The 14798-nt window shown below is 48.3% G+C and overlaps 1 protein-coding gene across 2 annotated transcripts in view; it reads right to left on the bottom strand.

Annotated features, from left to right (window-relative positions):
• Positions 1-14798, bottom strand: part of DYNC2I1 (dynein 2 intermediate chain 1) — a 48428-nt gene that overhangs the window by 18626 nt on the left and 15004 nt on the right. Inside the window, exons 5-12 of one of the 2 annotated variants that reach the window (XM_061199011.1) lie at positions 14439-14732; positions 10630-10685; positions 9265-9319; positions 6512-6577; positions 3852-3929; positions 3068-3287; positions 1715-1817; positions 404-533 (exon numbers count right to left, since the gene is read on the bottom strand). In XM_061199011.1, the coding sequence (XP_061054994.1) occupies positions 404-533; positions 1715-1817; positions 3068-3287; positions 3852-3929; positions 6512-6577; positions 9265-9319; positions 10630-10685; positions 14439-14732 (1002 nt within the window). The other variant, XM_061199012.1, reaches the window with a different exon arrangement.

Genomic DNA, 14798 nt, shown 5'->3' with positions numbered 1-14798 from the left:
AGGCAGGAGGAATACTGAGGTGAGCCCAGTGTCTTGGGATTTGGGAGGCACTCGGTCCCTGATCTTGGAGTCCCTACATGTAGGAACATACGTGCAGGACTCGGAGGCAGTGCAGGATGCTACAGCCCCATAGGAACCCAAGCAAGTGATCCGAGGTGACTTCCCGGTGACCTTCAGTAAACGCCCCCTACTTGGGGTTGCCCTCAGGGCTTGGGAGCAATCCACATCCGTGCCCAGGAGCCTCCAGGGCGCCGAGGACGCTGGCGCAACCTCCAGGTGACGAGCACATGACGTCTGCGCCCCTCACAACCACTCCCAGGTCTAACGTCCAGACAGGACACAGCGCCACACAAATTCCTGCCAACGCACTGTACTCGCACTTGGTAGATAACCTGGTACTCACCTGCTTGGTGTTTTTTTTCCCAAAGTTTCTGATGTACATGTCGTACTCGTTCACTGGTGGGAGGTCCAGGAGGGAGAAGGTGAAGGAGAAGTCCAGGTCGATAAGCCGGAGCAGCTTTGTGCTGCGTGTCCTGGAAACAAGATGACGGGACATCAGCCATGTGCAAAGGGAAGAACGGGCGGGGGAGGGAGCCCCACGAGGAGCTGGCGGCTCCGGCCAAGGGGCTCGTGAGGTTCTGTCTAGGTGGGAGCCTGAGATGTTAACAGTCACTAAGGTGGGAACCCACGCGTGGACAGAGAGGCCGCGGGGCTGAACCCCCCGACTGTGCTGTCGGCGCCCTCGGGCCCCCGTCCCGCCTGCCCGACGCCCACGCCGCTCTGAGGGACTGAGCCCTGGCCACTCCCGAGGGACGCGTCCAGCCAGGCGAGCTCCTGCCCTCCACCACCCCGCCTTCGTCTGACATGACACTGGAAGAGCCGCGCTGCTGCAGAGGTGACGGCGTGAGACCCGGGGGAGGCGAGCCCGCTCCCCGCCAGTGCGCCTCCCGGCTGACCCCACTCTCTCTAAACCTACTGCGTCCGTCCCAGATCTGGGCGGACTCCTGCATCTACTCCCAGATTGTACTGGGTTTAGTACAGCAGACCATGGGCTGAGATTCTCTTCTCCACTTTCAGGAACCTAGGAATTTTGCAAATTTCTGCGTTCACAGTCACGCACGCCTGGACTCTGACGCCCGGTGGCCCTGGTTGTTCAAAGCTCACACCCACCTCCACCAGAGGCTAACCTGGAGCCTGCGCTTCGTCGTCTACATAACTGGCCCGCGGCACCCACGGAGGACACCGACCCAGGAGGCACAGCGCCCGGGCACCCGATGGCAGGGCCAGTGTGGGACTCTTCGCCCACGAATCCCCAGCTTCCTCACGCGAGAAACAGCGCACTGGCTCTGAGCGACGCCAACCACAGGGCAGGAGGGAGCAGTACCACAGGCGCTGGCTGGGCCAGGCCCACTCTCTGCTCGCGGGTCCCGGCCACCAGCCTCGCGGGCCCCTGACGGTGACCCTGCCGCAGCCGTGACATGGGGGCTCCCAGGGCCCCCCAGAACTAACACCGATGCTAGGGCCGAGCTTGTCTACAGCACTGCACACCCGCACCAGGACACAACATCTGGACGCGGGGAAATGGAGCACAAATGAAATCACGTGCCTGAACGCCAGCAGTGAAAACAAAACAAGAGCTTATTTTTAAGGGTACGTTGAAGAAAAGTGTATTAAAACTCCCTAATTCCTTCTGCAAAGTTCCCAACACACCTACTTTTGCTTAAGGGCCTGAGTCCGACTCTTCTGGCGGCGAGAGGCTGTCGCAAAGTCCAGGAAAATCCCACAAGCAGGGGTTTCGGAGGGGGAAATGTCTGCAGCTGCACACACACAAAAAGCGTTTTTGTGACACTGAAACGTTTCTTCAAGCAAAAGAAATCAAGAGTAAACCAACTAGAAGCATGAAAACCAATTATGTTCAGTAAGGTCTTTACACATAACTAGTGTTAAACATCTTCGACAAGCATTTAAGAACCACTCCAGCTACCGTCATCTAAAACTTTCAGCAACAAAGCAAAACCTCCTACACATGTGCCAATCACACTACGTTTAGAAATATTTAAGAATACATGTACGAGGCAGTCCTCCACTCCCGCCCCACTCTCCCCCTCCCCCTCCAAAAAGTGTGTCCTCTGGTAAGGGAGTTGAGATGTGAATGCACAAAACAACTGAAGAACAGAGACAGATGCAAGTTAATGCTGGATCAGCCACTCACTGTGGCAGAGAGAAAACAGGCAGACGCGGGTAGGGGTTCGTCAGGTCACAGGGTGCAGAGGTCGTTGGCCTGGTGACCCACCATCAACTGCCGAAAGCTCCCACCAGGACGGACAGCTCGGGCCCTCACCCTCCCATGCAGACAGCCTCCGTTGCCTCTATCCCCCAAGGATTTCTGCGCTTCCCATGCAGACTGACCCCCGTCTTTGTCTATGCATTTATTTCAGTTGTATCTTACTCCGTCTTCTCATTCCTCTTGGATACATGTCTGAACTCCTGCAAAGAGCGTGCCCTCTCCTGCCGTCTTACAGCTCTATCAGACCTGCCAGGCACAGCCGGCTCCCGGCCAGGGCACCCGCCTGGAGGCCGCGAGCAGGTTGCTGACCGAGCGCCTCCTGTTTCTCACCCCTCAGAACCCCTGGCACTCAGGACAGTCAGGAGCGTTTATGAAAAGCACTCTCCTACCCTTACAAGTAACCCTATCATACCCAGATGCCAAGAACTTCTGAGCAAAATACATTTCCAATCTCCTAAAGAAAATCGCTGGGAGAGGACAGCTCCCTGGGGAACAGACCCTGTGCCACCACGCTGCCCCTCTGACATGCCCGGGCCTCCTGCCGACCCTCACGTTCGTTCCTCTGTCAGAAAACCAGCAGCCTGTGCCGCTGACAGACGACACAGCGCAGGGAAGGAGCAGGGCTGCGCCCAGGCCCCCTGCGCTGAGCAGCAAGCCCCCCCAGTGCCGCTTCCTAACCTGAGCCTCCACAGGCGTCCCTGGGGCCCTGAGCCCCTGCCGGGCGCCGTCACGGGGGCGGAGGGGCTGGGAGCGACGCGGGGCCAGCGCGCACTCACGTACCCGGCCCCGGCCCCCTGCCACGCTCCGTGCGGCCTTGCTTCTCAAACAGCTTCGAAGACAGCTCGCCGACCCGCTCGTTCTCCGCGTGGATGGCTTTCTGAATTTCCTGTATCTCCCTCCTTCTGGCCAGAGGAAGCTCTTCCGCCGTCTCTCCCGATTCAGGCTCACGTGCAAGATCGTCGTCGTCCCCGTCACAGGCCTCAAAGTCATCCTCGTAGTCCTGCAAACAGTAACAGACACGCGCACAGCACAAAACGCACAACTTACAGTCTGGAACAGACATGGTCCTCAGCGCGGCTCAGGGCAACTTCTACAGCTCACAGATTTCAACATCACTGCATCGCAAATCTGTATAAACTGCTGCGTCTGTTTTCCTGCATCTGTATAAACTCTACAGAACTACGGACGCTGAGAGCTCTGAATGAACAATAATGTGCAAACGCCTTTGTGCTGAGAATGGGAGTGTATGTGCACATACACGTGTGTGCTACATGTATACTCCATGTAGACGTACACATACATATGCATACACACGTGCACATTTACGTACACATTTGATTGTGCTTGATTGCAGTGCACTAGCAATAGCTTAAATAGAAAAACCACTTAATTACATCACATTGGTCAGCAATGGTAGACATAGAGCAAACTTTTTATAGGTGCCAGACCTAAATCAAACAGCTACGGAGTATTGAGAGCAATAAAAAGAGAAAAAAACTATTAAGTTACTGATTTCAGAACAAATTATCTTTAAGCTGAGAAAATTTTAAATTTTTATACCTACTTCAAAATCATCTTCAAAACTGGCTGTATATTCATCAGCGCCAGCATTTTCTAAGTCAATGTCTTCCTTTTCAATTTCCTAGAGGTAGAAATCAAACATATAATTAAAATATTCAATCATAAGTTGACTCTTGCAAATAGGTTGGGAAAATACATGTTTTCTCAGATTCACTTGATGTTGCTAATTTTAAAATGCAAATATTTATAAAACTAACATAACCTAATTACAACTCTTAAAGAAATACCCTAACTTATAAGTATAGCCAGAAAGAGAAAACAGTGAACAATCATATTCTTTTTGGGAAACCTCTATAATTCTGATGGCTAAAGAAAAAAGGCGTGGTACTTCCCTGGTGGCGCAGTGGTTAAGAATCCGCCTGCCAATGCAGGGGACACGGGTTCAAACCCTGGTCCGGGAAGATCCCACATGCCACAGAGCAACTAAGCCCGTGCGCCACAACTACTGAGCCTGCGCTCTAGAGCACGCGAGCCACAACTACTGAGCCCACGTGCCACAACTACTGCAGCCCGTGTGCCTAGAGCCCATGCTCCACAACAAGAGAAGCCACCGCAATGAGAAGCCCGCGCACCACAACAAAGAGTAGCCCCCGTTCGCCACAACTAGAGAAAGCCCACACGTAGGAACGAAGACCCAACGCAGCCAAAAAAAAAAAAAAACCAATGGAACAAAATTTTAAAAAGAGAAAAAGAGAGAAGGTATTATACAAACAACCCACAGACTGGCACTCAGCACTGCCTTCCCCACTGTGCCTGTCACCCATGATCACAGCCCGGCATCTGCAGTTAAGAACAGACACACAGACACACGTGCTCAAGCACTCGCCAGCCAGGTCCCGTGGGACCCACCACAGCTCCAGGGATCCGGACAAGCCCACAGCCCTGCCCCACAAGCAGGCAGACGGGCTGCTCTGCCCCTGGCCCGGCCATCACTGACCACCGCCAGCCTCCGTTTCTCCCCTGAAGTCTGAGCAAGTCCTGCAGTGGACGTGTGCTCAGTCGTGCTCTCCAGGTTTGGGGAGCTGCACGTGTCACCCTCAGGCCGACCCAGTCCGGGTCTGAGGGATGAGGAAGAGGGTGCCGGGAAGACGGAGCAGAAAGACGTTCCAGGTCTCCAGGCCAGGAGGTGGCAGAAATGAAATACAGGTTCAGGAAACTCACACTTTCCCCCAGGGCTGTTCCTTCTCTTGTCCACCTCCGCTCCCCCTCGCCCGATTTACTGGTGACGTGGCACCTCCACCGCGCACAAGCCTACACACCAGGAGCCCGCCAGGACCCCGCTCTCCCCGCCCGCCAGCCGGCCCTCCACCCCAACCCTGCCACCCCCCACCGTCCCTGCCATGTGCCCTCTCGTGTCCTCGGAGTTCAGAGACAACCTTCTGAGCAGGAAATCTGATCACACCACACCTGCTTCATACCCACACAGCTCCCCAGCACCCGTGGTGGACACCCCAAGCACCACAAATTCAATCACCGAAGGGGCTTCCGTCTCCATCCTGGAGGAAGAAACAAAACATGCCTGGCGCCTGCAGGCAGGACAGATGTGGGGAGGTGAGACCCACCCGCAGGGCTGGTGCAGAGGTGGGCACTGCTGATCTGCCCAGGGGCAAGGAGACGACTCGCAGGCTTTCGGGGTTCAAACAGGATAGATGCTGGGGATGGAGGGCAGAGGGTGAGCCTGGGGAGCGTGGACCATCCAGGAGGAGGGGCCGACAAGCTCGGAGCTCAGGAAGGAGGCGGGAAGGGCTTCATCTTCTCTCCAGAACCTAGTGCCCTGCTGTGTGGTGACCAATGCCAGGAAGTCAGTGATCTGAGCCACAGAGAAGCCAGCTGAGCCTCAAAGTGGCCATTTGGTTCTGACCCCGGGGATGAGGAGGTGGTCTTGCAGGCCCAGAGGACCAAAAAGCTGCCCCACGAGAAGATGCTTTCGGCACATCGTCATACAAAGTCACCGTACGTTACGGTGAGTGACATGCCACGTGTACGGTACCAATAAACAGGACCCTGCTGATTGAAAAGAGAAACTAAGACAAACGTCACGCAGGAGTTTTAAGCAAAACTCACAGCATCGGAAGCTCACCGCGTGCCGGCCACTCATCCCTCGGCAAACACCCACGGCCTCACGGTGCCCAGGGCGCCCGTCAGGGGCAGACAGGAGGACGGTGCCAAGAAAGCGTTCCTCCACCTCCCACGGGGGCCCTGAGCAGACAGCCTTCTGCTTCACCCCACAGTTTTGGAGAGAGTGCCTTGGCGTCACCAATGGCCTCTTACAGGAGGAGAGGGCTGTTTCCTTTGGCTCTGGTTTGGCTTTTATTTCTGAAAATTATCTGCTACATGGAATATGTCTCACTGACAGTGGCCTGGATCGTGTCTCTGTGATGCCGCTGTTCAGTTTCTTCCATTCTCCCCAGACCTGCTTTCATCGCAGAGCAACACCGAGGAGGCTGAGGACTCACCCAGCCCACGCTCCTCAGGAAGCCGCACACCCGAGGGCAGCGCAGGGCACACACGCAGCTCCCCCTCCGTCCTAACGTCCTGCTGCCCGAAAGGAGGAGGGATCACCCCCAGAAAACACACCGCGAGAGCCGGGACACGAGTGACAGCGCGCGTTGGGACAGAAGCAGAGACACGTCCTCTCCTTACCAAGGCCTCTTCGCTCCCTTGCCTCCGGGCCAGCTTCCACGCCAAGGGGCCCTCTTCGCGGCTGTGCTGGGGGACAGAGCACAGCTGGTCAGCGCGGAGGGATGGAGGGAGGGTCCCAGGACAGCCACAGGGCCCACCCCCCCTCCCATGGGGACGCAGGTCCTGGCTCAGAGGGGCACTGGCCGTGCGACTTCACACAGGAACTCAGCCTCTCTGGGCCTCGGTTTTCTCTTCCAAGAAATGGGGAGAACTGTGAACCTTCTTCCTTGTGCCAGTGAGGCGGCAGGTAGAACGGGAGAAGCTGGCCATCCCGCTGTGGTCCCTGGCCCCAGGAAGGCACAGCTCTCAGACGTCACTGCCCGAAACCATTTGGTGCAAAAGAGTGGGGAGTGCACGGCATATCACCATGAAGAAAATGAGCAGTTTTCCACGTGTCCAGAAAAATTATTCTGGCATATTGTGGGCTCTCCATAAACACTGAAGAATGTTGATGCTATAAAATATATGACCCAATCATAAGCCAGAATGAGCTGCCAAACATCTTCAAAATCACTTCTGGGCTCTCTTAGGGGGAAAAGACATCACATACTTTGCTCCTTTGGCAAAAAAAAGAATGTAAAATGTCTCATTCATAATTTTTTATATCAGTTACATGTTGAAAGAATAATATTTCAGAAATGTTGGATTATATATGTTATTCAAATTAATTTTATGTTTCTTTTTTAAGGTGACTACCAAAAATTTAAAATTACAAATGTGGCTCACATTATAAGTCTAGTGAACAATGCTAACACTTACCAAAAAAATTGGGAGACAGAAGGAAAACATTAAAAACTATATATTTTCATCCAATAATTCCAGTTCAAGAAATTTAGGGCTTCCCTGGTGGCGCAGTGGTTAAGAATCCGCCTGCCAATGCAGGGGACACGGGTTCGAGCCCTGGTCCGGGAAGATCCCGCATGCCACGGAGCAGCTAAGCCCGTGTGCCACAACTACTAAGCCTGTTCTCTAGAGCCCGCGAGCCACAACTACTGAGCCCATGTACCACAACTACTGAAGCCCGCGCGCCTAGAGCCCGTGCTCTGCAACAAGAGAAGCCACCGCAATGAGAAGCCTGCGCACCACAACAAAGAGTAGCCCCTGCTCGCTGCAACTAGAGAAAGCCCGCGTGCAGCAACGAAGACCCAATGCAGCCAAAAATAAATAATAACATAAAATAAATAAAAGCCCTTCTCTTAAAAAAAAAAGAAAGAAAGAAAGAAAGAAAGAAAGAAATTTACCCTCGAAAAGTAGGCGGGAGATCTGTATCATCAGAACTGGAGGGGTTTCCACAACAAATTAGGAAAAACAGTATATGCTGCATGGGGTGTATGTATATATAAAACAGAAAAAAAGGCATTCAAATCCCCCAAAATATATATATTTTGATATATATATCAAAATAGGATTGTGAAAGATAATATAGAAAAAAAGATTACGTGGGAAGAATTATTTGTAAGGCTAACTTTTTTTCTAAGGTGTGGCTACAGCTAGATAGTAAGGGATCCAACCACTGCCCAAAAGTGAATGAATAAAACATCCTCACATCAAACAACACATGCTGCATGACCTGATTTATGAAAGATTACTGTGCTTTTGTGTATGTATATGGAATAAAGACCCGTAAAGACATGGCACAAGATGCTAAGGACAGGTATCTCACAGGCCAGGGTTTCAGACAACTATCAGAGAAGGAAAACGGTTATTCTTCACAAGTAACAGAAGCCAAAATCTGCTTGCCACATTATCTATAACAAAACAAAAACCTAGGAAGTGGTTTGATAATGATTTTAACACCATAGTATACAATTCTAGAGATACTAAATAATCATTATGAAGACTCTTCTGATGATAATTATGAAAATGGTATAAAAGATGAAGACTGGGAGTTGCGGTGTTCTGAGTGACACTGTATCACTGACACGTGCTTCTCGAGTATACACACACGCACACGTGGTCCAGAACATGAAACAACTATTACACCTTATGACTTGCATGTGCGTCTCGAGTATACACACACGCGCGCACACACACGTGCTCGCACACCTAATCCAGAACACGAAACAACTACGTGAGGAGCGGGGCCATGAGGGCGTCAGTGGTAATAACAAATGTTTGACAGAATTCGCCAGTGAGGTCATCTGAGCCTGGGTCGCTTTGTGGAGAGATTTTCTACACTAACACAATTTTGTTACTAACCACAGATCTACTCAGACTTTCTGTTTCTTCTTGAGGCAATTTCACCAATTTATATCTTCCAGGAATTTCCCTTTCATCTAAATTGTCTAATCTGTTAGCATGAAATGCTGCCATTCTATTAGTGAAAGTGGGTGCTAAAGTCTCAATCACTGTTGAATTTTCTATTTCTCCCTTTAATTCTGCCAGTTTTTGCTTCTCGTATTTTGCTTCTCTTCTGTGAGGTGCATGTTCATTTGTACTTGTCACATCTTCCTGCAAGCTAATTATTTTTTTACTACCATACGTTCCTCCGCCTCTACTCCAGCCACTCAGGCTCTGTTACAGCTGCTGTTTGATGGTTTACCTTGTCCATCTTTTTACTTTTAATCCATTTGAGTCTTCTAATCTAAAATGTATCTCTCATGTGCCTCCTGGAATCGCCACTCAAATAAGCCATCTGCAAACAAGGCCCGCCTCGGGGTCTGAGTCGCAGGACCACGCCCACTGCATAACAGAATCAGTGTGAAGTGTCTTACCTTCCTTCTGGAGTCTTTATCCTTCCCATTATTCCTCTCTAAATTCTCTGCATGCCTAGGAAGCAAATATGATCAAAATCAAAATTAATTTTAAACGAAGACTTGAAAATTAAAACACTGACATCCCAGTGAAGGCTCAGCAATTGATATGATTAAGAATGGCAGTAGGCTGGCATATTTGCAAAGCATGCTATATTAGAACTATGAATACTAAATCCTTTTTAAACTATTTTTACTATTTCAGCAGTAGTACAAGATAAGAAATATCTTCAGTAGAGAGAGAAGAAACTATGTGTTTTAACAAACTTGTGTTTGTGTATGAATCTATATCCTTATAAGAGTTCTAGACTATTCCTGTAATTTTATTAGAGAATCTCCCAAATGTTATTTTGTGTTTAATATAATATTTGTATTTCCAAAAGAAAGATTTATCTTGAAATATGTTCTATTCTTTAATCATATTTTATATGTTTACCTGGGACCTAAAATAAAGGCTTTCAAAATTGCAAGTTGATTCTCAATTTTTGGAACTTACATTCATACCAATTCAATACAGCATATGTTTAAAAACATACAGAACCAAGCAAAAGCTTCACTGTGCATTCCAGCAGATCTGCAATATAAAATCCAGGAATCTGCACCCCCAGGTTTAAGTACTAACTTCTTTCAAACTTGTAAGAATTTGGGCAAGGCATTTAACCTGAGTCTTCCTAATCTGCGAAAAAGAATTACCAAATACAGTTGTCACAAAGAACAAATTATAACCCAGAGCTCATATACAAAATGAGGGTTTACACACAAACTCTAATCTGTAATCTTCATAAACCGCACAAAATAGGTATCATCCGAGCTTCACCAGAAAAGATGAGGCTCCAAAGGGCCACCCAACATCCCAGGGAAGATGCAGGTGTGCAGCGGCCAGGCCAACGCCCTTGCCTTTGTCTGACTTGCAAACATTGGGCAGCGGGGGTCTGCGGGCGTGTCTGCGCTTAGCGTTTAGGGGACGTGAACCACAGGCCGGTAACAGGTGCCCAACAGCCCACCTGCAGACGCTCTCCCCTCGCAAAGCGGAGACTCCCAAGCGAATCGGTCCCCCAGGAGAGGGCGGAGGGTCTAATGCTGCATGAGCAAGTATGTAAAAGGTAGAACAGGACTAATGATTCATTGATATAACGAGCTTCCAAGCTCCACGAGTACACCAAAAATACAATTTAGAGGGCTTGCATTGAGAGTAAATGAGATGTGCCTGTAATTTATTCTCACTTACTGGCCCCAGTCAGGCCCCACAAGCAGAATTCATTTTGAAGCTCTGTGTGGGAACCGTGCTGTAAACAGAATAACCAACCAAAGGACGAGTATCCTTACTGGCTTCCAGTACCATCTCTCTTCGAACTTGCGCCTCGGTTTCCGCGTTCACCATTCTATCAAAAAAAATTCCATAACCATTCATTAGAATATCATAATGAATTAACCATAATTAGTGAACTCTGTAAAAGGAGTCATGGGCTCAGAATTTAACAACAGCATCGATGTTACAGGCATCTCTTAAAATAACCGTTTTTACAACCTCTCTTTAGTAAGTAAGGGACTTGACATAAGGGAGACGAATAAGGTACACCAAAAGGTGGTTATTTGTTACCTGAGTAATGTCACCTAAGTAAAAGAAACTTATACTTATCAATTTCACATAATTTTCAGAAAATCAAACGAGATCCTTACACGTTTTCAAACGATAAACTTTCAAAAACGTATGGAACATGGCTATTTCACAAATCCATGCACCTATAGAAAAAAATTTAAATGACTTTCTCTTGAATTAAGTGAATTTTTAAAAACAAAATTAAAATCAACGTACGAAGGTAGGTCGTTTAAAAAAAGAGCCATCTGCTGAGTAAGCACTGGCCAGAAACGCACTTGGAGGGGCTGAGGCCACTCTGTGACAGGAGGGTGTGGGGAGGCGGCGCCACACCTCCCCAGGGCAGTGGGGCTCCAGACCGGGGGTGAGCCATGAAAAGCAGAGCGGAGCGGAAGAAGGGCCAGCAAGCAGGGCAAGTAGCAAACGCCGTAAAAAAGTTAAAATTATTCAAACACTTTCTGTGACCAATAAATTTTACTTCTAGGAAATTATTCCTAGAAAACAATCAGACATGTATTAAGAGTTTCAATCTGTCATCACAGAATAATTTATAATATCAAAAAAATTACTGACCTTAATGTTCAATATTAGGTTACCTGTAAATAAATGAGGTTATGACCACAACAGAATACCAGACAGCTATTAAATGTCCCAGTGTTAAAAAGTATTTCCCAGAATTGCCCGTGAGCCACAATTACTGAGCCTGCGCGTCTGGAGCCTGTGCTCCGCAACAAGAGAGGCCGCGATAGTGAGAGGTCCGCGCACCGCGATGAAGAGTGGCCCCCGCTCGCCACAACTAGAGAAAGCCCTCGCACAGAAACGGAGACCCAACACAGTCATAAATAAATAAATAATAAATTAATTAACTAATTAAAAAAAAGTATTTCCCAGAATAAAAAGAAAAAAGAGAGTAATTCCAATTTTGCATTTTTAGAAAGCTCATTTATGTACAGGAAAAGGACTGCAACTAAATACACACATATTACAAGATGGATCATCTCTGAGTCTGGGGTCACGGGTAATTTTTACTTTTTTATTCTTCCTGTATTAAAATAATCTTTCCAAAATCAATTAGAAAAAAGTATAATTACATGTTTAACAGGAACAACAGCCTGGCATCAGTCTATAAAATAGAGTGGAATGGAAAAAGAATGAAATCGGGAGTGCTAGGTAGGAAAAAAATATGATTTAATCGCTATCTAGGTATAAAAATGGAGAAAAAGTAATCAGGTTAATTGTAAGAAATAAATTTAAGTGAAAAAGGAGACCCAGCACTGGTGGGGCCTGGACCCAGGCTGCACGTGGGCTCAGGTGACACAGCAGGGAGGGCCACCCCATCAGCACAATTCCTGGTTCCAGCTGTATGGGCTGGTGGGGAGGCTTCTGCGCTAGAAGCAGACGTTCACAGCAACATGTGAAGTCACCTGCCCAGGGATGGCAGTGACCCAGGTCATGCTGGATTCTTCCACTAAAGAAGTCATTCTTGGTCAGCAATCTCTAGAAGGCACTCTGTTGTATTTATTATACTTAATCACACCCTCTCCATCCCTAATCAAAAACTGCAGCAGGCACACATTAAAGGACACATGCAATGAAAGTAATGAATCAGAATTCATATAAAGTGAGCACTTGCTCAGGAGAGCACACATCCCCGGGAACAGTCCCCGTTTCCACCTGCCATCCTGGCATCATTATTACCAGGGCTTCCCTGCACTTTATAGTCACCTCAGCGATAATTACACCAATCACCAGGCTAACACAGTAACTAAGCTGAAAAGTATATTTTGAATACCTGAAAGCCAATGCAAAGAAAATGCTAATTATACGATGCTCACCAATCACTCCTGACATTATTATATCACCTACTCACTTGTTTATTTCTTTATTGCATGGCTTCTGCAATGGAATGCAAGCCCCATGGAAATAAGAACCTTTGTTTTGTTCACAGCTGTGTCCTTAGCACCTAGAACAGTGGCCGGCACACAGCGGCCCGTCAATAAATATGAACAAATTGGCTAAAAAGGAAGTTTGTCAACCGTCCTGGGACTAACATTATGTTAACCCTTATGTAAGGAGCACTGTTGAAGGCATAGGCTTTATAAAGAGGCAGAATAATGTTCTTTGTGGGACCATCTCTTATATCCACCTTTAATGAAAGCCAAAGGTATACACATGACATGTCGAAGAAAGGTGTTTCTGTGGGGAATGAAGCATGTCATTTCTAGTAATTAAAGTTGATCAAGGGACTATAAAATAGGCAGTTTCAATAAAATGCTAGTGATAGGATCTAGGTGGTGGAAATTCTGTCAACTCTGCTGGATGTTTGAAAATGTTCTTAATAAAATGTTGGGAGAAAACCCTGAAAAGGTTTTGATCTATGGAAAGAGATGCAAAAGACAAGGGGAATAAACACCTGTCCACGAGGGTCTCGTGCTCAATCACCGGCCCTCTGCCTGTTGACAAGTCCGTGGTGAGGAACGTGAACACACCGTGTGGCTGATCCAAGGCAGGCCTGGGGCTCAGACCACATGTGTGTGTACGTGTGACACACGGTGTTGTCCTAGAGCTGCTAAGAAGCACGACCCACGTCCTGGGCCAAAGGAGGGCAGTGGGCTGTGGGCGACACGGTGGGTTCTGGTCCCGCTGCAAAGAAAGGTGTGGTAGAATGCGGTCACGCCCACTTCAGTCCGGAAACACAGAGCAGCACAAAATGTACACACAAGAACAGAAACACCAAAATGACTGCAGGGAAATATTAAGCAATCACAGTCATTATGTGTGGAAGGGAAATCAGACCCTCTGCCACCAACAGTTCTATTTTTGTGTTTTGTTTTTTTTTGCAAACTTAAACTACCAATTCTGGTTGAAACATTTTGCTAAATTATTCCCTTAATTTCCACTTAAAAAAATATCAGTTTCTTTTTTAATGTTAAATTTCAAAATGTTATGATAGATTTCTGAATATATGTTAAAAGTACATTCACAGGGACTTCCCTGGTGGCGCAGTGGTTAAGAATCCGCCTGCCAATGCAGGGGACACGGGTTCGAGCCCTGGTCCGGGAAGATCCCATATGCCGCGGAGCAACTAAGCCCATGCGCCACAACTACTGAGCCTGTGCTCTAGAGCCCGCGAGCCACAACTACTGAGCCCACACGCCACAACTACTGAAGCCTGTGCACCTAGAGCCCGTGCTCCGCAGCAAAGAGAAGCCACTGCAGTGAGACACCCGTGCACCGCAACGAAGAGTAGCTCCCGCTCGCCGCAACTAGAGAAAGCCCGGGCGCAGCAACGAAGACCCAACGCAGCCAAAAATAAATAAATAAATAAATTTATAAAAAATATATATATATTCGCCATATAATCCAAAGCCTCCACTTCACGCCTCCCAGAAGATCAGTAATCTCCGCACACTGATCACGGAATACAGACCTGAATCAGGTTTTCACCAAGGTCACCACCTTTAGGCAACAAGCCCATCACCTGGCTGCGTCCCGATGCACCTTTCCCTAAAGGAGCTGGACGGTCGGGAAACGGTACCTCGGCCTCCCGCCTCCTGTGCTCCTCCTTCTCGTGCACGCTGCCTCGGTGCTTCTCCTCATCCACACGGAAGCCTTCCTTATGGCGCTTTTCTTTATGCCTTTCTTCCCCTTCCTTGTCAGAGAATGAACTGCTTTTTTCTTTTGAATACTTCTCTCTTTTCTCCTTTGTGCTGCTTTTTTCTCGATGTTTCTTTTCTCGGTCTGGTTCTTTCTGCTTCCTGTGTCGTCTTTCACCTTCTTCTTTACAGAGCCAATACTTGAGAGGATTGTCTTTGCTGTCACCGTACTGCAACTTTGAACGTGACATTGAAAAACACATGAGCGTATAAAACAGACGCCTGCTGTCTTATATACACAT

The sequence above is a fragment of the Eubalaena glacialis genome, chromosome 8 (assembly GCF_028564815.1).
Source record: "Eubalaena glacialis isolate mEubGla1 chromosome 8, mEubGla1.1.hap2.+ XY, whole genome shotgun sequence".
In the NCBI taxonomy this organism is placed as follows: Eukaryota; Metazoa; Chordata; class Mammalia; order Artiodactyla; family Balaenidae; genus Eubalaena; species Eubalaena glacialis.
This window is presented reverse-complemented; position numbering and strand designations above follow the sequence as displayed.